Consider the following 27416-nt stretch of genomic DNA (forward strand, 5'->3'; position numbering starts at 1 on the left):
AAAAGGCTTGACGGCAATGTGCACACTGTTGGAAGATGGGCAGATGAGGAGTTTCGAAGACCTACGGGCGACATATGATCTAGACAAACATGAGTTCTTCCGGTATTTACAGATAAGGGACTACTATATTAAAAAAATTAAAAGGGCATCAATGAACCCGCTAATTAGAATAATGGTACAAGCTTATAACAATAAAAAATGTAGAGTGATCTCAGCTGTTTACCAGGGATTGATGACAAGCAAGGGGACTTCAACCATGTACATTAAAGAGAAATGGGAAAGAGGATTTGGGGAGCAGATCACTGAAAAGGACTGGTATAATATTTGTAAAACGCAGTGCACGGCCACGAGTTCTAGGGTATGGAGGGAGTTTTGCTGGAAAAACATGACTAGATACTTTATAACTCCAAAAATAAGCGGAAGAGTCGCAGCAAAGAAACAACCATGTTGGAGGCTATGTGGAAATATGGACGCTGACCACGAACATGTGTTCTGGAACTGTCCCAATATTGAAAAATATTGGTATGACGTGTGGTCAGTGATAAAAGAAGTACTACAATATGACATTCCAAAAACAAGTATGATACTATACTTGGGAAACTTGACGCAGGAATATATGCAATTCGATGATTTCTATTTAGTCAAGGTTTTGTTAGCAGCCAGCAAAAAGGCAATTACAAGACTGTGGCGTAGTAGCAGCTCACCGACCTGTGAACAGTGGATGTGCATTGTGGAAGAACTATATGTAATGGAAAGATTTACACATAGACTCAGAATACAGGAGGAACTATTTCTTGAGAAATGGACAAAATGGACTGAATACAAAACTCAGGAAAATGACACCACAAATGCTTGATATGGAATATAAATTGACTATGTATATATTGTAAGATGTTGACCCTGTTGATATATGTATGCATGTGACAGAATAAAAATTTAAGTTTAAAAAAAAGAAATCAACCTGCTAGATAAGATAAATCATGAAATAACATAATAATTAACACTGTAAAAATATGATTTTGGTATAAATTCAGCTTTCGCCTTTTAAGAAAAGTAATGATTTGTTTAAATTCTAGGAAAGCTTACTTTTAAACAGTTTTTTTAAGTCGTTGAGTCTGTTTGGTTATTACTTTGTCTCCAGAGAATAGAGAAGGTGGATGTCTATGGAAGTAGAATTGTCTCACATCAACTTATATATATCAATATGATATTAATACATATGCATTTATTAATAAATATACAAATACAAATGTGATATACAAATAAATAAATCATTTGTATAAATAAACGCGTATTTGTAAATACATTTTTGAGATTTTTAAATATATATAAATAACATTTATAAATATAAAAATGTGACATACAAATAAATCAAGAATTTGTATAAATAAACGTGTATTTGTAAAATATATTTTTGAGATTTGAATATAAATATGCTTGATTTTGTAATTGTATTTGTATTGAATTTGCATAGGTGGATCGTTTTTTTGCTTTTGTGTCGATGAGACATTCCTACCACAAACCAGATGCACAAATAAATGTGACCTACACACTCCCCTGAACAACCAGCAGAGGGCACTGCAGCCAGAGCGGTCTGGGTCACAGAGCATTATATGCGTTATATGCAAAATGCCCAGAGTTCTCTGCCCAAAAACAATCCACGTCTTTACAGAGAGAACGCACAATGGGCCTGAGCTAGCTAACGTTAGTGTTGTATTAGCTAATGCTAATTCATCCAGTTAATCTGAAGGACCGTGCTAGCTGCTTATTTTATTGTATCAATGCCGTTTAATGACCTTGTCCCGATGTACAGTAGATACTGATCTCTTATCAGTGCAATCTGTCAAATCATCCCAAAAGTCATGACGTAATATGACCCTCCCTAGTGTGCCTATGATTGGCTCGCCAGTGTGTTACCATGTCTGTGACCTAGACCACTTTGGCTGCAGTGCCCTCTGCTGGTTGTTCAGGGGAGTGTGTAGGTCACATTTATTTGTGCATCTGGTTTGTGGTAGGACTGTCTCATCGACACAAAAGCAAAAAAGCGATCCACATATGCAAATTCAATACAAATACAATTACAAAATCAAGCATATTTATATTTAAATCTCAAAAATATATTTACAGATACACGTTTATTTATAAAAATTCTTGATTTATTTGTATGTCACATTTTTATATTTACACATTTTATTTGTATATATTTTCAAATATCAAAAATATATTTACAAATACGCGTTTATTTATACAAATTATTTATTTATTTGTATATCACATTTGTATTTGTATATTTATTAATATATGCATATGTATTCATATCATATAGATATATATAAGTTGAAGCGAGACATTTCTACTTCCATAGATGTCTGGCTAAATATTCTGGCCTTCAGGAGGAGGGTGAAGCCAAATGAAAGACGCCCTGCAGGACCACAGATTGCTCACGGCCCATCTCACTGTCTCAGACCCTGAAGGTCACACTGTGAGCGAAGAAGCCTGCTTGTCTTTAGGGAGACAATAAACTCTAAACTCAAATAAACTCTCATAGTGTGCATGAAGTCAGCTACAGTACTTCCTGAACTTGACAGGAAGCACTTAGGCACAACAGGCCAAACAGCCGTTGCTCTCTGTCTTCAACTTCCTCCCCTCTTCATTCCATTTCCTGTATCTTTCTAGCCCGCAGCAGACTATTTATTTAATGCTGCTCAATCCCTCCCAGACCCGCCTATACTCCACAATTTCTTTCTTTTCTCAGCGCTGTTGACTCTGAGCTGCCAGTCATCATCTCAGCTATCATCCAGAGCAGGAAGAGACTCTGATAAGAACAAAGCTCTTATTTGATTTCAATCACAGCCGAGTTCAAACAAACTGTCAATATGTCGAAATAAGACAGACTTATGCGTCTCCAGAGGTTATCCAGACTTTTGCAGGACTCCAAACTCCCACCTTGTTGTGTTGGGTGCCAAAACATGAAGCTGAAGACAGCACATTATCTAGGACATGCCTCATCAGTGATGTTTTGTACAATAGGATTCAATCTGCCTGTTGGCGTTCACTTCCTCACACACAGAACACCCTCTTGTTGAATGAGCATGGATAAGATATTGGCCAAATAGAGACACTGTGTACTGTATATTACCTCTACTACGGAAACTTAGATTTTTGATGAGCGGAAACCCATTTGGAGGATGCAGAAAGTTGTATGTAACACTGAAAGATACACCTTGTTATGTCATTAATTTCAATGAAGTAGGTGTGTATTCGGAAACAAAATCGGCGTCACCAGGTACTGTTTCGTTTTATTGTTGAGCGTTGAATCTCAATGTTATCGCTGTATAATGTCCAATTTTGACCTTGCGTGACTCTCACTATTGCTCCACATAAAGATGTTTTATGACATATCCATCACATTTTTGGAACAAATTTGTCATACTAACATTGGTGTTGTTTTCATTAAACGGGACATACGACAAATTTTGTATTTTCTTCTGGATACTTGTGTTTCATCAAATAATAAGGTTCCTGCATTTGGGCGTGAGCTTGCACACAGTTTTGGATGCCTCTGTTGGCGGAGTTTTGCAGTCTGGCTACGTTGTGACATCACAACGAGGAGAACGTTCTTATTTGGACATTAACTCAAGCTCTCTGGCGTGGTCCGCTGACGTATCGGTCACCTATGCACGTATAACATTTTTTGCCATCATCGCTTGTGTTAGGCTTAAATATTTTGTTAAATATTCTTTGGTTAAATTCAGTTAAAACTACTTTTGTATCAAACATGCTCATGCTGTGTATCATAACCGCTTTTATTGAAACAATGGGAACTGAATTCATTGAAATCGATTATTTTCTTAGCACCATGACTTTGTGAAAAAATATGTGATCTGGCCTTGCCAATTAATGCCTTTCAAAGCTGATCACCTCTGAATGATACGTAATTTATTTTTGGTCACTCGACTGACAGAGGTGGTTAACAGCTTAGTAATATAATCACCTCCATTGTGGCAAATAAACTACATCTCTCAGAAGCTTGAGTATCACTGGAGGACAAGGTTAAACATGTTTTACGCAGTAAGAGCAAGCCAAGAGAAGACAAGCTAATCGCTAAGCTAGCTTGAAACAACACAAGAAATAAGTGTTTAAAGAGGTCAAACTTTTTTTTTTTCATGTTTACAAATTCAAACCCTTTGAGGCACTCGTGATTAAGAGCTATATAAATACAATTTGATTGACCTATTGAATATTAGTCAAGCGCCCCCTTAGCCCTGGGAGAGAAAAAGTCCTGGCGCTGTCCCCGACACCAAAGCATATCCAATACATATTATCTATTATAGACCACAAGGAAAGATTCAAAATGTAGACTATAATTAACAATATGTATCGTATTTTGGTCATTTTCTGCATTATCGGAACTTCTTTCCTAGCGCATTATTTCCGTTTCCATAGCAGCGCTCTTCCAACTGTGTGTTGTAATCATGTCAGACTTGGTAACAGACAATGAAGATGACTATTTTTGGACAAATGAGGATTCACAACCTTATCTTTTTTAACCTGAATATACGGAATACAAACTGCAGCTTATCGAAGTGAGCAGGAAGAGAGGGTGAAACGTTGGAGCAGACGGAAGTCGAGAGAGTGAAGTCGGCATGTGGAACTTTGGAGCCAAACTATGCAAACATACAGTATGGCGTGCTTACCAAAAGTCAACTTGAAAAAACTTCCCCAGTCAGCTGGACCAAACAGACAACTGTCCATCGAGTGAGTCATTTTAATATTGATCATGATACAAGCAGCACACCATACAACTACATAAACTGTCAAGCTAGCTGTGTACAAACAAAACGTGAAATGTGGGCTAATACTTTACAGATGATTTTTCCTGTACATAATACAGATTGGTGTGCTATCGCATGTGTTGTGCATTACAAACTCAAAAGTGATTCATCTGCTGACACAAAAGCTAGCTTATCTCTTTCCGTAGCTCACTTACGGCTAATGCCTTAGCATGCTGTCCCGAGACGGTTTCTTACTACGCTAGAAAGAGAGCTCCTCAGTGTTTGCTCTTACAATAAAAATGTCACTACAGCTTTGTTATTATACAGGTTACGGAACATAAATTAATTATTGTTGCCGGTTTTTGGATGCATTTTTTAAAGTGATTTAGCGGGAGAATGGATTGCTCCCATTCGCTGCATTGCCATCCACCAACAACGATCCGATTTTTACAAAGTAGAATGCAAAAAAAAACAACTAACAAGAGACTTCTTGTCTCTTATTAGGAATGGGAACAATATCTAAAATTCCCCAAAAAGTGCAGCTCCCCTTTAAGTGCTAAGTATACACAGGAAAAACAGCTTCATACTTTATGTCTACATTGTATTCAAAAGTGGGAGGATCTCGCCAGCTGGCACGACACAGTTGAGTGACTGCATCAGTTGCAACTACAAAAGAGTAAACGCATTCTCACACTAGGCCTGCGTGCAAACTGAGCATTCAAGCCACAGCCCGTTTACTTGTTCCATCACTAAAACGTTATCTCCCTGACTTTGTGGATTGTTTCCAGTCTGGGGTCGGATTATTCTTTTCAATTTTGTCACGGGTGACAGAGCGTGCCATGGGTTTGACTTTTGGATGATCTTGAGACTTGATTCATAGTTTGTTTCTATTATGAATTGTGTCAGTTATCATTTTTAACTCGCAAGGAGCAATTGCTACGTTGCGCGCAGAAGGCTGGACCTTCGGAGGCACCTCTGAAGGATGCGTCACCCGTTGCTAAATGGGACAGTCTAGCCTGCGGAGGATACTTACAATTGAAAGTGTATTTGTTGCCGGTGCCGGTGCTTGTATTTGCCGCCATCGTCAAAAAGATCCGGATTGAACAAAGGCACGCAAAGCATCTTGGGATATGGGAGGCCACAAAGGATAGTTGCGGTACATCCTCCGAATACAGGGAAAAGGAGGGCGCAATCGTCGGCTGCATTTGGAGGAGCCTTCAAATATGAATGAATTGGGACAGCCTTCGCACAGCGTTGTGATGTAAGCGGCCTTCAAATTCACCCTTCGAAGGATGTAGACCCTGAATTGGGACACAGCTTGTATGTGCGAACGCGTGCAGGACTTGGGCATGATTTCCCTTCCCTCTGCTGGCTCTCTTAGTTTTTTATTAATTTATGAGAGCACGTTCGTAAACTGAGGACCACCTGTATATTACATATTATTATATTAAACAATTTATATAACGTGTTGGTTATCCAATAATCTCCAAGTCTTTGTGGATTTGTGTGCACACAGTCAATCTAAATTACGGAACCATTAACTTGTGTCCACAGTCAGATGAAACACTATTCCCCTCTTTCAGCATGACTGGAAGAGATCTTTGAGAGGCCAGCACAATTCATGCACACTTGCCTGATTTACTAAAGGTTTACGTGGAGTAAAACTCATGCAAACTTGATAGCACACGCAAAGCTAATCTACTAATACTAAATGTGTGCAAAGTGGATTGCGTCTATTAAGTGAGCAGAATAAGGCGTGCAATCCATTTTGCGTCTCTCTTCATTAATATGCAAAATATATATGGACAGACAAGAATTCTCCGTTCAAGGAGTTTGTGTCAACATTTTGGACGGTTAGAAATAATGATAAATAAATAAAATATAAAAAATATAAATATAAATAAAAAAAATATTATACATGTTGTCTAATCAGCAACATTATTTTATAATGTTATTCTAGTGGGTAGAGTGTCCGCCCTGAGATCGGTAGTTCAAACCCCAGCCGAGTCATACCAAAGACTATAAAAATAGGACCCATCACCTCCCTGCTTGGCACTCAGCATCAAGGGTTGGAATTGGGGGTTAAATCACCAAAAATGATTCCCGGGTGCGGCACCGCTGCTGCCCACTGCTCCCCTCACCTCCCAGGGGGTGAACAAGGGGATGGGTCAAATGCAGAGGACAAATTTCACCACACCTAGTGTGTGTGTGACAATCATTGGTACTTTACTTATCGCTGTTAAAGGACTTAAAGTAACAGTACAGTGGAAAAAGTAGTTGACTTTATATGCTTAATTGTGTTTCATTGTATCCATTAAACCATAACCAATTGTATTTACAATCCGCTGAGTATGTGAAAATACCGTCTTAACATCACAAAATGCCACAAATTCACCCATTTTGAAAATTCCGCTCCAAACGTCTTTGGTCATTTCCTTAGATTGACGTTACTGGAGTAACACTTCTGCACTCTGACCATAGTATCAGATCAGTCATACTGGAAATACGCAAACATTAGACAGAGATGTGCCGTCTATCATTCACAGTCCTTAAATAAGACATGAACACGTTTTCCTTTTTTATGCATCCTAAGTCCTAAATAAATAAATACATTATAAGTCAGCCAACAATGTACTGTAGTCAATGGAGGCCCTCTATTTCGCCCATAAAAACCTTCTAAATAACCATCTAAAACCCGCCAACAATGCTCTATTTACATACAGTATCATGCCTGAAGATAAACCAAATATTAGCGATGTTATTATAAACGCTAACGCAGACAAACAATTTTTAGCGGCGGATTGACAGCACACAGCTAAGTCGCCTTCTGCTGCTTTACTGTGAGCTGGCTGCGATGTCCTGCTGCTCCCGCATCATCGCGTCTCAGCTCGTCAAAATTATTGTAGATTATAAATCATGCCTCTCATCTGGATATTAGGAAAATTTTGCCATAAATCTAGAAGTTGTTCATCTGTGACATTCAATGTATACCCGGATGGGGACAAGCACACACAACCTCAGACAGTGTCTGCAGGGAGACGTTTACTTGTTAACCCTTCGTGTGCATCCGGATTAATTATTCATATATACTACTACATGATGCTTAGTGTTTCACTAAAGCTGGATCTGTTTAGCAGAGCTTCGAAAACGTGTAGCTCATCTTCCTTATATTTGGGATCAAAGATATAAGGTTCTGGATCTTATTGTTGGTGATCAAGGGACGTGTAGTTCCCACCTCTACGTCACGTGATGACGCATCTGGCTAGCTCATTATCTCTCAAAATGGCTCGGGAATCTCTGTGAGATTGATACTAATTTGATCATATCTATTTACTCACAAACTGTGTAAGTCTTTCGCCATCATAAATCAGATATATATGATAATAGCTTCAATATAGAGGCAACTTGTTTTTCCACTGTACTTGTACTTTGAGGGGCTGATTAAAATAAATTCAATTGATGCATTTTGGTGTCTTTTACTTTTTCCCCGCAGATATATATATTATTTAAAAAAAATTATATTAAAAAACTTCTTAAGTTTTTGCGTCTTGTGTGTAGTAAGCATCATAGCACCTGACTGATGGTTAGAGCGGATCTGACTCCGGGGCGGGTCCGCCTTCGGGCCACCCAATTCGCCCCGGAGTCAGCTGCGCTCTGCGCATGCACCACGCTGTTGTTGCTGGGCCGCTTTTTACTCTCATTGAAAATTCCTGTTACAAGAGCACCTCTGCAGTAAAACTGCATCAACTTCACAACACACCTGTGCATGAAAAGTGCTTCATAAATAAATTAATTATTGTTGATTAATTGATTGCTACGGCACTTACAGTATAGCCATGCCTAAATTAAAGGGCCTTTACAAAAACAACAATTGCACATAAACATTATGTAATAAGCAATAAAAGAAAGGCATTAAACATTTCACATTGAATCAGTTACAGCTACATGACTGACCTTCTTTTAAATACGAAAAGTTAATATCTAAAATGACCCAGTCTGAGTTTCGGACTCATGGAGTTCCACAGGTTTGAGCCATGGACAGAAAAGCCTTAGTGTCCTTAGATTCCTTCCAAGGGCTTGGAATTGTAGCTAACAAAATAAATAGTTGATACATTCTTACATGTTTGTTTGGGGGCCTAAGATGATTTGTAACACTAGCCAACTTTTATCCTCATGTGTCTTAGACCTAGCTAGCAGTTACACAAATCTCAGACCTTGAGTCACGCGCAAACTATTTAAACATTCTGCAACATGTGTGCTTTTCTGGCCGCCATTCAAGAGCCTAGAAGTGATGACACATTTTATCATCGTACCATATAAGTCCAACGTTGATGAACTAGCATGGCTGCTTCATGCCCACAGGAGCAGGGAGGGGGCCCAATAGATAGAATAACATTCCAAGTAAGTCCCTCTTTCATTACTGTGACCTACATTCCCTGGTCCAAACTTGTGCTGGAAGTCGACAGACTGAGCCGAGTGGCCGAGCTGACTAATGACCAGCAGCACTCGTCTCCACGACATCTCATTCATTCTTCACTCAATGCCAACTTTGTCTCAGGGCTTCCGACCTTCCCAAGCGTCTGTCTCCTTTTACTCCAACACATCAATCTGTTTCCAGGCAACTGGAATCCTCCGCATTCTCTGACAAAACACACTTCTTACACCCCTTTCATTCATTTATTTTATCTTGTGTGCCAGAGGAATACAACTGTAAGTAATGCATGAAATGTTCTCATTCATAATGTAGCAGCAAGTGATTCTTAAGCTGTTAATTTAAGGTCAAACTAGTGTTTTAAGGAGCTGTCTGCATGGCCACAATATGTCTGCTTAAGAATGAATGCTTTTGTTTAAGGCAGTCCTTCTCAAATAGTGGGGCGGGCCCCCCTGGGGAGGGGGGGCTGTGAAATCGATCAATCAATTAATCAAAGTTTATTTATATAGCCCTTAATCACAAGTGTCTCAAAGGGCTGCACAAGCCACATCGACATCCTCGGCTAAGATCCCACATCAGGGCAAGAAAAAACTCAACCCATTGGGTGCAGTAAGAAACCCTGGAGGGGACCGCAGATGTGGGGACCCCCCCTGGGCGACCAGTGCAATGAATGCTGAGTGGATACGGTTAATGTTACCTCAGAAACATGCTTTTTTTCCCCTCTATACCAAAATATGACAAAGCATATGTAGCACTTGGCTTTACTGTAACCACGGTGGGAAATAAGAAAAAGGCGGGTACGTTGTTTTCTTTGATGTTAATAAACTTACAATGTTATGCAGAGGTATAGTTATAAGAAATGTATAGACAAATTATACTATTTATGGTCAGAGTGGATAGTGGGGGGGGGCCGCAAAATATTTTCTTCTTCCTAGGAGGGGCGTAACAGAAATGAATTGAGATGCACTGGTTTAAGGCAAAAGAAAACAGCAAAGCAGCGAGTGAAGCCAGAAAAGACAAGTATTTCTGAAATGGATGCAAGAAGAAGGGCAATACTCACTGGTTACGTTCTACTTGTAGCACCAGTTGGAGGTCGCTGGAGGAGAGCACAATTTCCCCTCTAATTGGATGCTCATTCTGTTGGATTAAGAAGAGAGGGAGTTAGATCATCAAATAGAGGCATAACAACCCCTTTGTTACCAGAATGCATCACTGTCAAAGCCTTACCCCTGATACACGGCCGTCTACACAATAAGTAAATATGACACAATGTACCAAACAAAGCACAAAGGTGGTTCTGGTGCAGGAAAAGGCACATAAAGCATGTAAAGTGTTTTTTTCGCCTTCCAGCCCGTATTTATGCTGTGAGTCATTTGAGCGTGATATGTATAAAGTAAGTAAGCGGTTAAGACGGGAGAGTGACTGGTGATTTTTGAATGTCATTGGGATTTCATGACGATGCCAAATCTTCTAAAAGAGTGAGGAGATTAAAAATAGAATTGGGGAGATTTACAAGGATGGAGAGCTTTTGTTGACCCAAACAGACAATGACAAGAGGTAAAACGACAATGCAGTGTGGCAGGTGTTGAATATAGATGCATGTTCAAGCGGCCAGCGTGGGCTCTGCTAAAGTGCAGCTCGCCCACTGAGGTCATTCATTATGTCTAATCTACATGCCAGGAAAAGAGTTCAGTTATCACAGAGAAACAGGACGCTGTCATTAACGAAACACAAATGGCAATGTTTTTCCTTATTGTTTCCTCCTTGTGTTTTACATTTCCTGTAATCACAGCAGACCAACATGTTCTTCCAGGCTAAACCACAGCTCATATGTAGATTATATGTAGACCCAAGGCTGCTGACTATATAACAATTAAATAAAACATTCCCTTTAAGGGCATTTTCAGACATTCAGTTGTGTCTCAATTGGTGCACGTCCGTACTTTCTCTTTGTCCTATAAGGGCACAAGTGCATTTACATAGAAAAGTACAGCAAAATGCAGTGTACGGTCAGACCTCCTACAAGTTAGAAATGTGGCTATAGATCATGATCACTGCTTAATTCATAGCAACCTTTTTGGGTTATGCTTGTGTTAAAATAAAAATAACAGGCGAAGCATACCTCCAGCAATATATAAACGGCCCAAAATTTAAATTTTCCTAAAGCATCCACTGGACTAATTATGATTAGTATATATTATAATATATACTAATATATCGCATTATATTATATATATTATAATAAAATATACAGTGGTACCTCAACCTACGAGCACATGCGTTCCACTGCCAAGATTGTAACCCGGAACACTCGTATGTTGAAGCAGCGCCTCCAAGGAAGGAGTGGCGCAAAGGGTAGAGCGGCGGTCCAGAAAGTTATGGGTTCCCATTTCGAATCCAAATTCTGCCACCCTAGTCACCCACAGGAAAGTTTAACTGAGCAAGAGGCCGAACCACCTCGAGCCACATATAGTCTCTGGGCGCTACACGATGGCTGCCCACTGCTCCTCAAGAGAGGATAGTTCTGGGACTACATTTGCTGTACATGTGACAATAATAGATTTTATTCTCCTTCTTCTCCAGTGAAATCAATTTAATCCATGCTTGGCCCTCTCAAACCAGCACACATTTAAACTTTAAACATGCCTTTTAAAAAGAAAAACAAACCGTTAGATAAGAAATATGGTTTGAAAAACAATACAATAGTAATACAAACCACTACAGTAGTTTTATGAGTGTAACAGGGTAGGTAGATAATGGAGAATTCCCACAGCCAACGCATCACCTGTATTTTGTAAAACAGTAATATTATATATGTGAAGCAGATTGAAGAGGACTTTGAAATCCTTTTTAATTGGTTCTGTTTGGCGTCTTCCGGTCTCATTAGATCCAGCATGTACAACAAGCCAAGTAACCAAAGAGGGAAGGCTGGTGGCAGCGAGTAATGGCATTGAAAAAGAGGATATTCCAAGTTACGCTAACTCTCGGAGTCAGTGTTAGAGAAGAGTTGACGCTTTTCAGGCAATGTGCTAGGAGAGTAATAATGCAGGAGCAGAAAGGACATGGTGAGCAGAGAACCTCAAACACCCCAGGGCAGCTTCAGGCCTGCATGTGGCCGATCCGCGGCTGGAGGAGCACTCTTCAGCAGCAGGAAAATATTGGCGGGAAGGCTGTGGAAGCGCTTTTCGTGTCGTTCTCGCCAGGTCCAGGTCTTACATAGCAGTCAAAGTGTCCCAACTTGTCGGATTATCTCCTCAGCCATATACTTTCCAGGTGAGATGCATGATTTATGATCTAGAATAAACTTACAGGGAGCAGGGAAGCGAGGAAACAGCAGACCACTCGATGATGTAAACACAGGGACAAACGGAAGTGATATAAATAGTTTGTCTGTGTTAGCGCTTATAATAACAATATCACCAATACTTGATTAATATTCAAGGCACGAAATGTAAATTGAGTATTATTAACCCTTTTTAAATTGTTATTCATTGGATTTTATGGGTGGAACAGTGGAGCTTCCATTGGCTTCGCTGTAAGCAAAATTTTATTTAAGATTATTTATTTTTAAAATGCATCCGTCGTCATGTCTTTCATGATTGTGAACAATAGGAAAAATTACAAGAAATGTTTTCACTGTATTTAATTAAACTTTCATTAATCCCTCTAATTGTCAATCAAGTACACATCTGCCGCTGGCAATGCGGTGAGTCTCATCCTCGGATCATGTGTAAGGTATCCATTCTAGTGTCACATTTGTATAATCATCTGCCAACAAAAGCACGGCAACAAATGTATGTTTCGTTATTGGACTAACAGAGTAGATATGAGTTTCCATCATGCCAACCTGATGCCTCTTTGGCTGTGTATTGATGTCGACAACATGTGACAGCACGGCTGTCACATGTTGTCGTATTCAGGCTAATCACATGCATTCTGCAATACCAGTCACTCATGCTGAATCTCGTAAATGATAAACAATAGTCAACTGGTAGACTGTATATTGTCTATTAGATATGTCAAAAGGGAGTTCAGAAGTGATTATTTAGCATATTTATAGGTGAAACTCAAATTTTTTTAATATCGTGCAAAAGTTAACTCATGTTAGAAATTCAACATGAAATGGGAAATTAATTGCATGTATTCCGTCACGTGACTTCTTCCCGTAAGTGAAAAACAGTGGTGGTCAACCAAGCCAAGGTGGCTGTTGTGCTGCAAGCAGCGCGCAAGCTATCTGAGTACTCAAGGGACCTAGATATTCCTGCAAAAAGCAGATACTATCAAAAAAAGATGTGTCGAGTGATAAAGGATTATCCACCGGTGGAGTTCCCAGAGATATTGAACTATCTTATGTTCCAAACAGATGAAAACTTGGAAAAGCATGAAGGCCTACAATTTATTTGTGTGTGCTGGGTCAAGGAAATTGGTATCAAGACTCTCTCGGAGAAATATGCATTGTTTTAGCTAGGGTAAGGTTGCATTTTATGATTTAACTTAGCATCTACAGCCATGTTTGTTGTCCGTGAACCCGTTGTTTACGAGTATGCATCTTTTTCTCCATCTTTATCAAAATATAACTATAGATGTCAACATTGTGTATGTGCTGAAAGCTTCATTTATGATTGCTGCCCTTGGTAAAAGCTTAACCCCTTTAGGTTTTGCTGACATTTCCTTTTTTTTTAGTTAGACTCGCCGAGTTGGTGCTATACAAAACACTTGTAGCAAAAATGTGTTTTGACAAATACAAATAATACCACAATAACACTTAATTGGGAAGTACTAAAAGTTAAAAGTAAATCAGACAAACCTGAAAGTGATCACTGCAAACTTGTGCATTCTTCCACTTTGCTTCCTGAGTGTGTGCCACTTTTCTCGTCGTCGTTTTATAAAATCTTGCACTCTTCCACCCTTCCTGATTACCTCCCAAGGAACTCTGAAGAAACCAATATCCTGTCGAAATTTCAATGGTTCGTACAGCCAAAAATAATGCAAACATAGGGCATTTTTTTCAGAGAAAGGCTAAATAGTGCATATTACCCATTGAGAACAGACTCTAACTTGACCGCCACGCATATTAATTGCGCTGGACATGAGCCGGACGTGACGTCATGTAAATCCAAGCAATATGTGATATGTGGGTGGCGTCGCTCAGATGGCAGAGTGGCCGTGCCAGCAACTTGAGGCTTCCTTGTTCAAATCCAGCTTCCGCCATCCTAGTCACGGCAGTTGGGCAAGACATATCCCCTATCTTGGTCCCGATGGGTCGTGGTTAGCACCTTGCATGGCAGCTTCCGCCATTAGTGTGAGAATATGTGTGTGAATGGGTGAATGTAACGTGTACTGTAAAGTACTTTGGGAATAGTGCAGGTATAGCAAAGCGCTATATAAAATACAGACCATTTACCATATGAAATCATTACCTGCAAGTTGATTTATTATACGTCAAGATTTAATTTATTTTCATTTTGAAAACCCCAATTTTTCTGAGATTATCAATTTGCGATTATTATAAACTGTAAGCCATAATCATCAGACTTATATCAGAAGAACGCCTGAAATATCCTGAGTTGCATGTTATGAGCCTGGGTCATATACCTGTATTAGCTCTAACTATTAAATCTAATTTCACCTGTACAGCATGTTTTTGCCCACAATGCCAAGGCCCTTATTTGCAGTCAATTTCTAAACAAAAGCTTGGCGGACAAAAGAACAGCTGAAAACACTGAGAACATAAAGGCTGGAATAAGAAGATGCAAGAGGATGCTTTGATGGAGAGCAGAACACGTCACACAGAAAACCAAAACTGGATTTGCGTGTTGATTAGATCTGCAGCTTAAAAAAGACTGGTGTAAGTTAAAACATCTCTTGTGTGTAATATTTCTTTCTTACAGCAAGCAGGTCGTCCATTCAGAGGGAAATAAAGTGCACCGCTAATGGCTGCCATTTATACTGTAGCTGCAGAGCTTCTGGAAGGGCAAACAAACACCCGCCACTGACAGCAGGTCACCAATCAGCGACGGCCATTCTTCACACAATCTGGTGCCTTTGGAAAGGTTATTAAGTGACAAAGAACAGTTAAAAAAACAACATCTACAAAAAACTAGCTTCACCTTACACTTGTCATTTAGTGCTGATAAGGAAGTGAGCCAAAAAGAAAGATGTACGACTTTACAGAGTTTAGAGAGTATGGCCTGCACATTCTATTATTGCAAATAATTCTCAGTACTCTATGACCTCATATCTGGAGTCTTGGTCAAGTAAAAAGAATGCAAACAGAATTGAGCAAAGGCGGTTTTTGAGTGATATTAAGCCCAATATGTTAATGGGGAACTGCACTTTTTTTTGGAATGTTGCCTATCATTCACAGTCCTTATGTGAGCAAAGCACACACATATATATTTTTTTAATGCATTCCAACTCGTAAATAAGTGTTAACGAAAGTCAGCTAACAATGGAGCCGATGAGAGTCTCCCTCTTCTGCCCATAAAGCGCTCTAAAAAACGTTCAAACACCTCCATCAATGTTTTGTATACAAACTGTAAGTATGAATGTAATGTAGTAACTTTCACAATAACATGTAACAATTATTACATATTTTGCTCATTTTAAGCATATGGTGGCATATTAATTTCATAGACGCATTACAAAATTTATTTTTTTTCTTCAACAACAACACTAAAAATAATTGGCACACTTCCTGAGAAACAAACATAATAAATATTCAATTACTGTACAATGTCTGCTCTCACTAGGATGCCAACTGATGGGAAGTTCAAATCTTGCCCTATAGATGAAGAATTATTCATAATTCTTTCGAAGGGTTAAAAAAAATCTGGTGCCCCAAACTAGCATCTTTTTGTGTCTTTCACGTTATCACCAGGTATAAATTGAATGTCACGAATGACCAACTTCTTGGTTTATGTCCACAACCTTTTTCAATCCAGGTGAGAGGCATGATTTATAATCTAGAATTAAATTTCACAAACTAACAGGCGATCAGGAGCAGCAGTTCAGTATGTCAACACTCCAGTTGCACAAGCTAGTTAGTTCTCTGCGATCGCAGCGGGGCTAAAAATTGTTTGTCTGCGTAAACGCTTATAGTAACAATATTGCTAATACTTGGTTATTATTCAGGTCACGAGTTGTAAATAAAGTATAGTTGGCGCTTTTTTGCATTTTTAGAGTGGTTTAAAGGCAAAATGAATTACTCGCATTAACACCATTGCGAGCCATTAAGAACAAGCTGATTATTACAAATTAGAATGCAAAAAATATTTTTTTAAATACATACCGGTATGTGTTCTTGTCTCTCATAAGGATTGTGAATGATAGGCAGGATTCCAAAAAAAGTGCAGTTCTCCTTTAATGCATCATGTCAAAATGAAAAAAATACATTTTGTACATCCACATTTTAGCTTTTGTGTTATAAGTGAAACTGATATTCTTGCCAAGGTATGATCTTACTACATTGTGATTTGGAGCTTTAGAACATATCACTGAAGAAACACATTATTTATGCGTCACTTTCCTACCCTATGTGTGCTCAAAACACTGAGTCGCCCACCCAGCTGCTCCAGCTCACAGGCCTGCAACCGTCTTGGCCATTAGGAGCTACTTAAACTGCAGCGAATGGCTCCAGGTGGGGGATCACGCCCGCGGATTAGAGGATAACTTGCACACCCTCCTGAGCCACAGGCAGAGAGGGAACTTTTCTTTACCAAAAAAAAAAAATCTAAGTTCTGAGAGTGTGTATGCTATAACACCTCACTATCACTGCTTTATGTGTCACCTCTGACGCTGCTAACCTTTCTGTTGGCATTTGGGAAGAAGTGGCTGGAAGGCTGGAAAGAGGGATTCCAAGGCGGGGGTCCAGTCCTTTGAAAATGTTATCCAGTATGCCAAGTGTTGAAGAGGCACGAGTCCTTATCAGAGAGGACCAGGTGCTAACATTGCTGCACATATAGCTCTAGATTTATTATTGTTTTGGGGACTTCTATGGGGACATCCACTTCTACTGCTGTGTTATTTGATCACTCATACAAAGTCAAAGACAAAAGTCTTTCCCAACAATCTAGCCATTTAATATAGTACTTGTCCTCAGTAGGGCATGATTTTGGGGCAAGACGTAGGGCACTGGACCGGCGGCCAAAAATGTCTAAGCACCACACACAATTCAAAATTACACCCATTTAAATCCCTACAATGCATGTAAAATGCACAACATTCTCTTCACACATCAACATGTTTGACGGATTTTAGCTGCTTGATATTTCTGATGGATTACAAAACTTTGAGGAGGTCGTCAGGGAAGTAAACAAGGTAGGAGTGGTTCACATACTCTTGATACCCAATGTTTTATTGTTTGTACTTCATATTGTAGTGATAGGGGTGTCAATGTGTTGTTCAGTCTGTTCGCTAAAGCCTGTTTTACTAAGAAACAGCGATTGTTGTTGAAGGACTGGAAATGACACGTACGCTATGTAGATCCATGCAGATGTCCTTGTTTCCTGTACTTAACAGTCTGAAAAAGGATAAGAACCCCCCCAAAAAATATTACAGTTACGTTATAATCAGCGCTGTGCGGCCAAAAAAGGGTTGTTGTGTTTGCGGAACTACGTGCGTGTTTAGAGTGTATGTTGAAACGATCGAGATATCGGTCCAGATAACAGCATATTGGCAAGTTTCCCCAAAAACTGGGCATTTCCGCAGGTTGTACTCTATTTTTTACATGTTCATCTTATTTGGCAAACTTCCCTCTTCAATTTGGTATTAAATTCATAGGCAGTCTTACAGCATCTGTTTAAACGTGATCAGCACGCACGCACGCATTCATAGGCAGTCTTACAGCATCTGTTTAAACGTGATCAGCACGCACGCACGCACGCACGCACGCACGCACGCACGCACGCACGCACGCACGCACGCACGCACGCACGCACGCACGCACGCACGCACGCACGCACGCACGCACGCACGCACACACACACACACACACACACACACACACACACACACACACACACACACACACACACACACACACACACACACACACACACACACACACACACACACACACACACACACACACACACACACACATAAGCACAATATGGAATAAATAATAACAAAGAAACAGAGTTTTTTCCGTAAATCCAAACATTCTCTCATTTTCTCCTCTGTGCGTTGACATTTGAGTAGATAAATAACAAAAATATTTTTTTTACCATTTTGTGACCTAAAAACTAGGTCAGCCAATAACTGCATTGATTATGTTAAAAACAACCAACTCAAACTTGCGGAACAAACCCAAAACAAGAATGACATACAGCTATCCCTCTTCCCTGTTGTAAATTTTTGCAACACACTGCCCTGGAAAGCAAAAAAGTCTGGACGGCTGGGGTGTGGTGAGGCATATTTGAATATAAGAGAGAGAATGGTGAGGTAACAGAAGAAGAGGAATCAAGAAAGAAAAGAAAGAGGGGGAATAGCGTTTTTTGGCTTGTACTCTTTCTTCCCTCATGTGTCGGCCATCTTAATGAAAGCCACATTTACGGCAACATTGCTGGCTTTTTTCTTCCCTTCTTCTCTCACTCTCCTTCTTGCTCAATCCCGCCGAGCCCCTCCTGCCTCCTGAGAGCAAAACAGCACAAGCAGTGCAATAGGAGAAGCATTTTGAGTGCATAATTTTAAAAAATGGGTTTACATTAGGTGGTTTCGATCACCACTACACTTGAACTTGAACTTTCCACAAGAGGAATCAATCCTATGCTCAACTAGTCTGTGAACATGTTCTAAAAGAAGCATCATTAAGAAGTGTTATGTTATGGTATTAGTTTATTTGGAATATGCATTACGTTACAATGTGTGGTACTTTACATAATAACAGTTTCACATTTCAACATGTCCGAAAAGTTGTAGGAAGCAGAAGAGCTTATCTAATCCTACCTTTTTTACATTTCATAGCAATTGCCTACATATTAGCTCATCTCAGAAAAGAACTCTGAATATTTATCTGATTTACTCTGTGAACCACCATGATTTTCACACTCGGGAGTTAGAAACGTAACAGCTCATTAACCTTCAGCTAGAACACGGCGGACAGTAACGGTGCTCTAGGGCGGTAATTAGCACACAATCACACTAATCATGAGCACACATTCATTTAGATGTTTTTTTTATTTTTTTTATTCACTTGTGTTGATGTTTCATGAGATTTATAACTAGTTTCTTGTATTTTGTTTTATTTCCTGTGTAGCGCTCTTATTTTTGTTTCCATCCTTTTTGCCGCTACTGTCTGAGAGTTGGCTCTTCTCGCCAATCAGGACGTACCAGGACTAGATCACTGTGCTTTGTACCTCCATGTTGCATTGCTTTCCCATGCTTCCTGTGACTGTTTTTTCTTTGTGTGCACTTCCCTGCTGCACTAGTTTTCTTATTTAACACATTTTACTTGAACTTCGCCTGCCATCTCTGCATCCTGGGTTCATGACCAACACAAGGACACAGTGAAACGCAATAATATGAAAGTGATGCTGAGCTGTTTTACTATGCTGGTTAATCTATATCCAGCATTTATTTATGATTATACATTGTGACACTTGAACACAAGGTGTGACCGTTAACAAACATTTTAAGGACGATAGCTATACATACAAATTACAGTAAATACTATATTGAACAAATGGTGTAAAAAAATGCTCAGTAATTAAGATGGAAAAAGGGGTACTATTATCCTACTCCTTTTTAGACATGTTGAAACGTGTAAATGCAATCATCTGATGTTTCTAATGTAAGTTATTCATTTTAAGCATGTCCAAAAAAACAGCATAACTATCCAAAAAGGATGAAGTTATTTCTTACTGCTTGTTAATTTACAAGGACGCTGATTATCAGAATCAAATAATGATAAGGTTTGCTAAGACTATGTTATGTTTGGATGCATATCAGTCAGAGTAGCATTAAAGCACCATGAAGGCTGAAAACAGGTTTCATAAACTTCATTTTTACTCGTCCGTGTGGCAAACTAAAACTTCAGGTTCCTTTTTTCAGCCTAAGACTTGGAAAAAACTGTCATGGAAAGACTAACGAATATCCATATCAATAATCACTTCAAGGGTTTTAAAGCCTGTGTGTGACAAACGAACATGTTGAAAATGATATGTCTTTTCATGTTAACATTGAAAAGGACAGCATGATGGCGCACTCCATCTTAAATGGACACAATTTAATGTTTCTACGACAGAGCATCACTGTCCAAATTTAATACAGTACTTCTTTGAGGCAAATGTACCCATTATTCTGATCGCTCCCTGGATGATTTCATTTCAAAGAAATCCACAGAAAAATCAATGACAAAATTGCTGTGGAACAAATGCAACCACAAAGATGAACTTATAATGAAAAGCTTGCTTTAAGTGCCTGTTAAGAGGACAATTGATATGATGGTGCTACTCTCATCTCTTTTCCAATTATCCTTTCTTCCAATTCAACAAAGCAAACCAGTTTTTACACAAAATGAAATTTGGGGAGCTCCATTTTATCTTGTTGGAGATAATAACTTGGCTCAAGTTATTATTTATTATTATTATTATTATTATTATCAGTGTTCTGGTAGAGAAATGATCTACAGCAGTGGCAGAACAAATCAGAGCCGGGCCGTGGACGAGACACATGACACTATGCTATCGAGCAAAAAAGTCTGAGATTTTAGCTCAGTAGTCAATTAGCTCACCTCTTATGCCAGCGACCAGGGTTCGCGCCCCATTCGGAGCAGTAGAAAAAACTGAACACAGCCAATTGAGAGAGAGAGTACACCACCGCTACACTTGGTCTCTTTTTTTTCCTTTTCGTTGAGCTTTGCCACTCCACTTGTATGTTAATAAGAACTGTCACTCATGTACACTTTGTAGTAAATTTGCTCACATAGTTTGTACTGTGTTGACAAGTGACCGATGACGATGGTGGACGATTGATGACGATTTTACCAAGAATACACTTAGAGATAATATCGTCAATCCACTTGCAAATTTGTACGTCGCAAAGTGAAATGTGAGAGTCAAAATAAAGCTGCAGTCATACAGCACAACATTTCATTACATTTTTTACACTTATTGAATCACTCAAGTCAGTCTTTGGCAACCGTGACTCATCCTGACTGGGGCAACCAATGAGCCCACATACGGCCAGCTATTTTATTGGTGGTGATAAGAATAACACGGTTTGCATGATCTGAGCTCCTCTGGACCAAAGCCGTGGTAAAGGACTGCCCTCCTTAGCGAAGAGCCAGGTGAGGGGCCCGGCGCTGCCATGTCCCGCTCCGGGTAAGTCCCCGCTTCGACCCGGGCCTGGACGATAGTATCCTTGAACATGTGAATAAATAAATAATGATAAATGGGTTGTACTTGTATAGCGCTTTTCTACCTTCAAGGTACTCAAAGTGCTTTGACAGTATTTCCACATTCACCCATTCACACACCCATTCACACACTGATGGCGGGAGCTGCCATGCAAGGCGCTAACCAGCAGCCATCAGGAGCAAGGGTGAAGTGTCTTGCCCAAGGACACAACGGACGTGACTAGGATGGTAGAAGGTGGGGATTGAACCCCAGTAACCAGCAACCCTCCGATTGCTGGCACAGCCACTCTACCAACTTCGCCACGCCGTCCCCAAAATGATTGTTCATAACTTGCATCTCGAAAAAGGCTGACTTTTTCGTCCTTTATGTAAATTTTTGTTGTGTACTCAATTATACAATAATATTGCTGAAAGGTTTTTTTTGTCCAATTTTTTCACGAGTGTACAACACACCGGCAGTTATTCAACAATACCCTAAAGCCAAACAGGACAGAAAAGTTCTGAATCCTAAATTTGAATCGTTTTCTTTTTTTTTCTCAAATCTCTCAATCAACTTCAGCCCTAAAACCAAAATACCAGACATGTAAGGTTTTTTTTTTACTTTATGAAGGTCTATTGATCAAATTATGCCACAGTTGTCAATTTGTATACATTTGGATAGCGTGTGATTTTACTAATTCAAACGTGTGACATTATCTGATTAAAAATGTCATTTTAAATGGTCAAAAAAAACAAAAACATTACATGTTTGATATTTTTGTTTTGGACTAAAGTTTGAGAAATTTGAGAGAGAAAAAAATAATCCTAAATGTTTGTACGGCCTTAAAAAACTTAAGGACTCTTATGTCCTGTTTGGCTTTGAAGATAATTGCAATCGGATGTCCACAGACGGTTCATTTTGTATTTAGTTTTTTATTGAATTATTTTACTGTATTTTAAATTCTGTGTACTTGTGCGCAATTTAGGTGGTAATTTTGGTACAATTTCCGACTTGCGACAAAAATCTATTTACAACGCGTCATAGGAATAGAACTCGTTCAAAAAATGGAGAACCTCCTGTAAAATGCTGTCAGCTGGTGTACAAATATAGCGGGCTGTATGCCTAAGTTTCTCATACTTCAGAGAGCTGAATTTGGAAGCAGGGCGGCCCCATGTGTCGCTGGCCCACTTCTTGGAAATACAATACAAGCTGATTCCCTTCTGCTTGTCTTTAATGCTCTCATGTCCTGCAAACTCTCTACTCTAGCAGAGACACAAATTCAACTTTGAATTCTTGAGCCTTGGCGGAGGTCTGCCATTTGAGTATTCTGTTTTTGTTGTTGTTGATTCAAGTAAAAAATGCACTGCTCACTTTTCAAACCACAAAATGTCTTTTGAAAGCAAGTCATATCCCATTTGTGCTCCCTGAAATATCCCTAAACCCCAACAGACTGACATCTCCTGCCTCATTGTCAAAGATGTCTCAGCGTTCCAAAGAGGACCTGATCAAAGGCGCCGCCGATTGGAACAGCGCCACCGTCAAGTCTATCTGCGTGGCGTTCACCAGCCCGTCCCACTGCGATCAAAACAAGACTCCTGAAGGATCTCTCGGAGCTCTCTTTCAGCGCTGTCATAGTGTGGCTTGTGCTTCCCTTCGCCTTCTTTCACCTTATAGAAATCCCTTCATCCTAAAAGATGATTGGATTTTTTCATGAAAAACAAACATCTAGGATTGCTTTAATGATAGGGAGTCATTTATTTTCTATCACCTTCCAGCTTGTAATTCTATCACGTTCTACTTCTTACATTCAAACTACTTGCCCCCTTAGTTCCACCATTGCCAGTCAAATCCTTATGGGCGAGAGCTGATTCAGTGCTCAATGTGAATGTCTGTGTCTCAAATGGAATACTTCCATCAGTACACTTAAAATATGTATTCTGTGTGCACTGTGTATTTAGTTCCTGAGTGCGCCATTTTTGACAGTGTAGTGCTTTCCCAAATCCATTACTGTCATTGTGCACTTATCAGAAATAACGATAGCAACATTTACCCGCTTCAATTTACTACTTTCCACTCCTCCCGGTGGATACTCAGATGCTATCATTTCAAGTTAGTCCCTCGCTTTTAGCTACATTGCCAAGATGGCGACAACAGATGGCAGGCGTTATGTGTCCATCACTGCTCACTCACCATTTTGACTATTTTGAGTAAAACATTCGGCTACTGACAGTACACTGCATTCTGCTGTTCTTCTCAGTGTGAAGGCACATAGTATGCACTTAAAAGGCTTTGTGTAAGTATGGAAGTTAATAATTTGTGACACAGCCTTCCTCCACATAAACACGTATACTTAATAAACTAGTGGTGTATCGATAGATTATTCCAAAATTTCAAGTATATTGATCTGTGCTGGTAAGATTGGTATCGATCCAAGATTGTTTTAAAAGGGAATCGATCGATTTAGAAAAACGAAAACATTGAATTTAAAAACTTTTTATTCAGTTTAGCACTTTTAAAAATAAGGACGTAAAGTCTATTCGCCTGTCTGTGACGTCATCAAAGCAAAAATGGCGGCTAGCTACGGTGGTCAAGAAGGTAATAACAAACGCAAACGTTACAAGACAATATCATTAATTAAAACATAAAAACTTTTAGCTACTGCACAATTGCAATAGCCACAACAAAGTAAAATGACACAACACAATAATATGTAGCCACAACTTAACTTTAAGCCGCAAAGTACGTGAATAACTAAACGGAAGTGACAGCTGAGCAAGTTACGACGCATTAACTTCCGGAACACAGCAACTGGGACCCAAAGAGAAGTTACTTAATCAGAAACAAAAAAATACAAGAGATGGATCAAGGAGGCTATGGAAATTAGGAAGCAAGGAGTCAACACCATCAATGGGGATGAGGGGGCATACATGCTTCCACACACCTGGGACTCTGGCCGTCAGATACTGTTTGATTGGTGATTTTTTATTCAGCAGGTAAATCTACTCTTGAAATGTTGGTTACTGTAGTTTTTTTTAAACTGTCTTAAATATAGAACATGTGAGCAGAAAAGGTTTCCTCTTGTTAATTTAACTTTATTCAAATAAGATGTGAATGCACTGGCCATTAATTGTTGTTTACCTGCTTGTTTATATCCATTATTCATGCATAAATAATTATCTTTCAAGAAATAACAGGAATATAGGAAACATCACCTGCAGTGTCCAGTATCCAGTATTTATTTCACAGTCACACGTGGTGATTTTTTGCTAAAATGTTACTGAATAGATTTCAACTCACTGAATTGTTTCGGATCGTATCATTTAAAAAAAAATGACATCGCCCCTGAATCATATCGGCAACCACAAATATCAAATCGTTGTGAAAACTAATTGATACACCCCTATTATAAACTTACGTTTTTATATACATTTTGGCCTTTCATTTAGAGAGATATTTTGGTCTTTAAAACTAGAGCTTTTGAAAAACACAGACCAGGTTGAAGACTTTCAAAATCTCTCTTTGACGTTTGACCAAGTGAGCTCTGGGTTGCCTTTTTTAGGCTTCTGATTGGCCAGCATGCGCATGATAGCTGGTGCATATGTTTGTCTGTGGACAAAAAATTTATTTTAACACCAGAGTGGGAAAAATGAACTTAATTAGAAAATATCTGTGTTCGCTTAGACATGGCCTAAACATTCTCTCTAATCGAGGACAATATCAGTGATTGGTGTTGGCAGAGCTTTAAAATACACACTCAATGTCTCTTTTTTTATTCTTTAAAGTATAAGGTCACTGGTGTGTGTGTGTCCAGATGGAGCATGACTAGCAGCACTTTGCCAATTTATGATTGCTACATAATGGTCTCCAAAGAGGAAGGAAACAGATGTACTCTTTAAATAAGTCGTTCCTGCAAGGCTTTCCATTCCCAATGTGTAGTGTTTTTAATCTAAAAGTTTATTTCTAAGCTGCATACTTTATGTATTGTGATTGTATGTCAATCAAAGCGCAGAGATGAGAAAAGGCTTAGACATTCTGTTTGAACTTGTTTTCCTCTTTGCTTTGAAAACAACTTTTTGTGTGTTTATCTGATCTCCGAGAAAGCAAAATGCATTGTAATGTTAGGAGCTTCTTCCACAGAATCATATTAAAATTTAACATGCAGGTATGCATCTTCTAATGCATCTTCCTCCCTAAAGGATGATTGATCTATTACTGATTGGTAAGGCAACATAAAACATTAAATGCAGCATAAGGAGCATTGTGAAGGGTTTTACTGTAGGTTATGCACACATCCATATGTTCTCCTGGAGTTTTGTACTTTACCGTACTCGGACTCGTGCAGAACATTTACAAGAGCAGACTCTTTTTAAAACATTGCAACATTGCAGGGAGAGTTCAATTTATGATGTGTGGTAACTTCCACCCAGGCTCACTGCCACGGGTCATTACAATGCACAAGAAAATATATTTTAACTGAAGAAAGAAAGGGTAAAACTAAGTCAGCCATGACTTTTACCTTGGCTATTGCAAGCAAATTAATATTCAATAAACACGGGAGTGCTTGATTTTCATTTGATCCTATGTTAACCAAGTACAGTATTTGCGTCCCAAACATAAGCTGCTGATTTGTATAATCGGCTCCTTTGATGTTCTGCATACTTTTTCTAAAATCACTATTTTCCTCCACTCCCACGCTGTCAAAATAAGACTGACAGCTACGGCTTTGCATAAAGAGATGCCTGTTTGCTGCTGTGTTTTTTGTTTGTTTGTCAGTATACAAAAGTTGTCAGAATACTTAGATTTTTTTGTGGGGAACACACGCGCACGCACGCACACACGCTCACACTCACACACGCACACACACTGACTCACACAACTAAAGGAATGTGGATACGGATCATGATCACATCCACCCGCATCGCCTCATTTTTTGTTGCCGTCAACAAAACAAGGTGAACAGCTGGTCTCACTAAATCATCTGGGATGTTGTGTTGTGGTGAAAGTCACTCAAAACAGTGGCGGTCACCGACGTCCATAGAGCACAATAAAAGCAAAAAAGCTAAAAAACTACATGTAATTTTTGCCATGGGGGGAGACGAATGCGCACTCAGCGTGAGGGACGTGATGAGGAGAGGTTAATTTGCATCTAACAACTCTGCCTCTCAAAACGAACCATTTTAAAAAGGTTAAAAAAAGCTTGAAAATAGGTCTGTAAATCTATGCAATTTTTTTTAACAAAGAGTCACCATTACATGTTATGTAGACCACAATTACATGTTTTAAATGTAAAAAAAACCAATGATATGACCCCTTTGGCCAAATTTATATCATTTATCAATCGACTAATCGGATTATGACGCATATACCCATTCTTGATCATTCATTAAGATTTATATTCTACTGTAACCAGCAGGGGCGCTGTTGCTTCATTTTGCGTCTGTTGCTTCAAGGTGGATGAAAATTCTTAAACGACTATTAAACAGCTAATCAATGATTCTGCCCATTCCAGCTTGAGAATTTTACAGCAAGTTTTTCACTACCAAGAAAGCAGTTTGGATGACAACGACAACACTAAGATATGATCAAAAAAATTCACTTTGACTGTGTGGCTCTTGGCTGAAAAGCAACTTGGCAGGCTCACACATCTAAATGCTGACTTTGCTCAAACAACGCCATGCAGAAAGGCAGAGGAATAGAGAATCCAGATGTAGACAAAGAAAGAGAGAGCGAGAGAGAGAGCGAGAGATGTGCTGTGCAGCTCCTTAGTGTCACCAGAGCTGCGCTAACAATGTGATTATCAGCTCTCTCAACAAGCAAATATGTCACTTGGCTGCGTCTACACACTGCACTTTGTTTTCCCTCGAGAAAAAG

General features: G+C 39.3%; 1 protein-coding gene across 1 annotated transcript in view; it reads right to left on the bottom strand.

The window, feature by feature from the left end:
• LOC133661671 (disintegrin and metalloproteinase domain-containing protein 33-like) overlaps positions 1-27416 on the bottom strand; it is a 141256-nt gene that overhangs the window by 52337 nt on the left and 61503 nt on the right. Inside the window, exon 3 of the mRNA XM_062065057.1 lies at positions 10268-10344. Within this exon, the coding sequence (XP_061921041.1) occupies positions 10268-10344 (77 nt within the window). The remainder of the gene's footprint in view (positions 1-10267; positions 10345-27416) is intronic.

Source organism: Entelurus aequoreus, linkage group LG12, assembly GCF_033978785.1.
Source record: "Entelurus aequoreus isolate RoL-2023_Sb linkage group LG12, RoL_Eaeq_v1.1, whole genome shotgun sequence".
Classification (NCBI taxonomy): Eukaryota; Metazoa; Chordata; class Actinopteri; order Syngnathiformes; family Syngnathidae; genus Entelurus; species Entelurus aequoreus.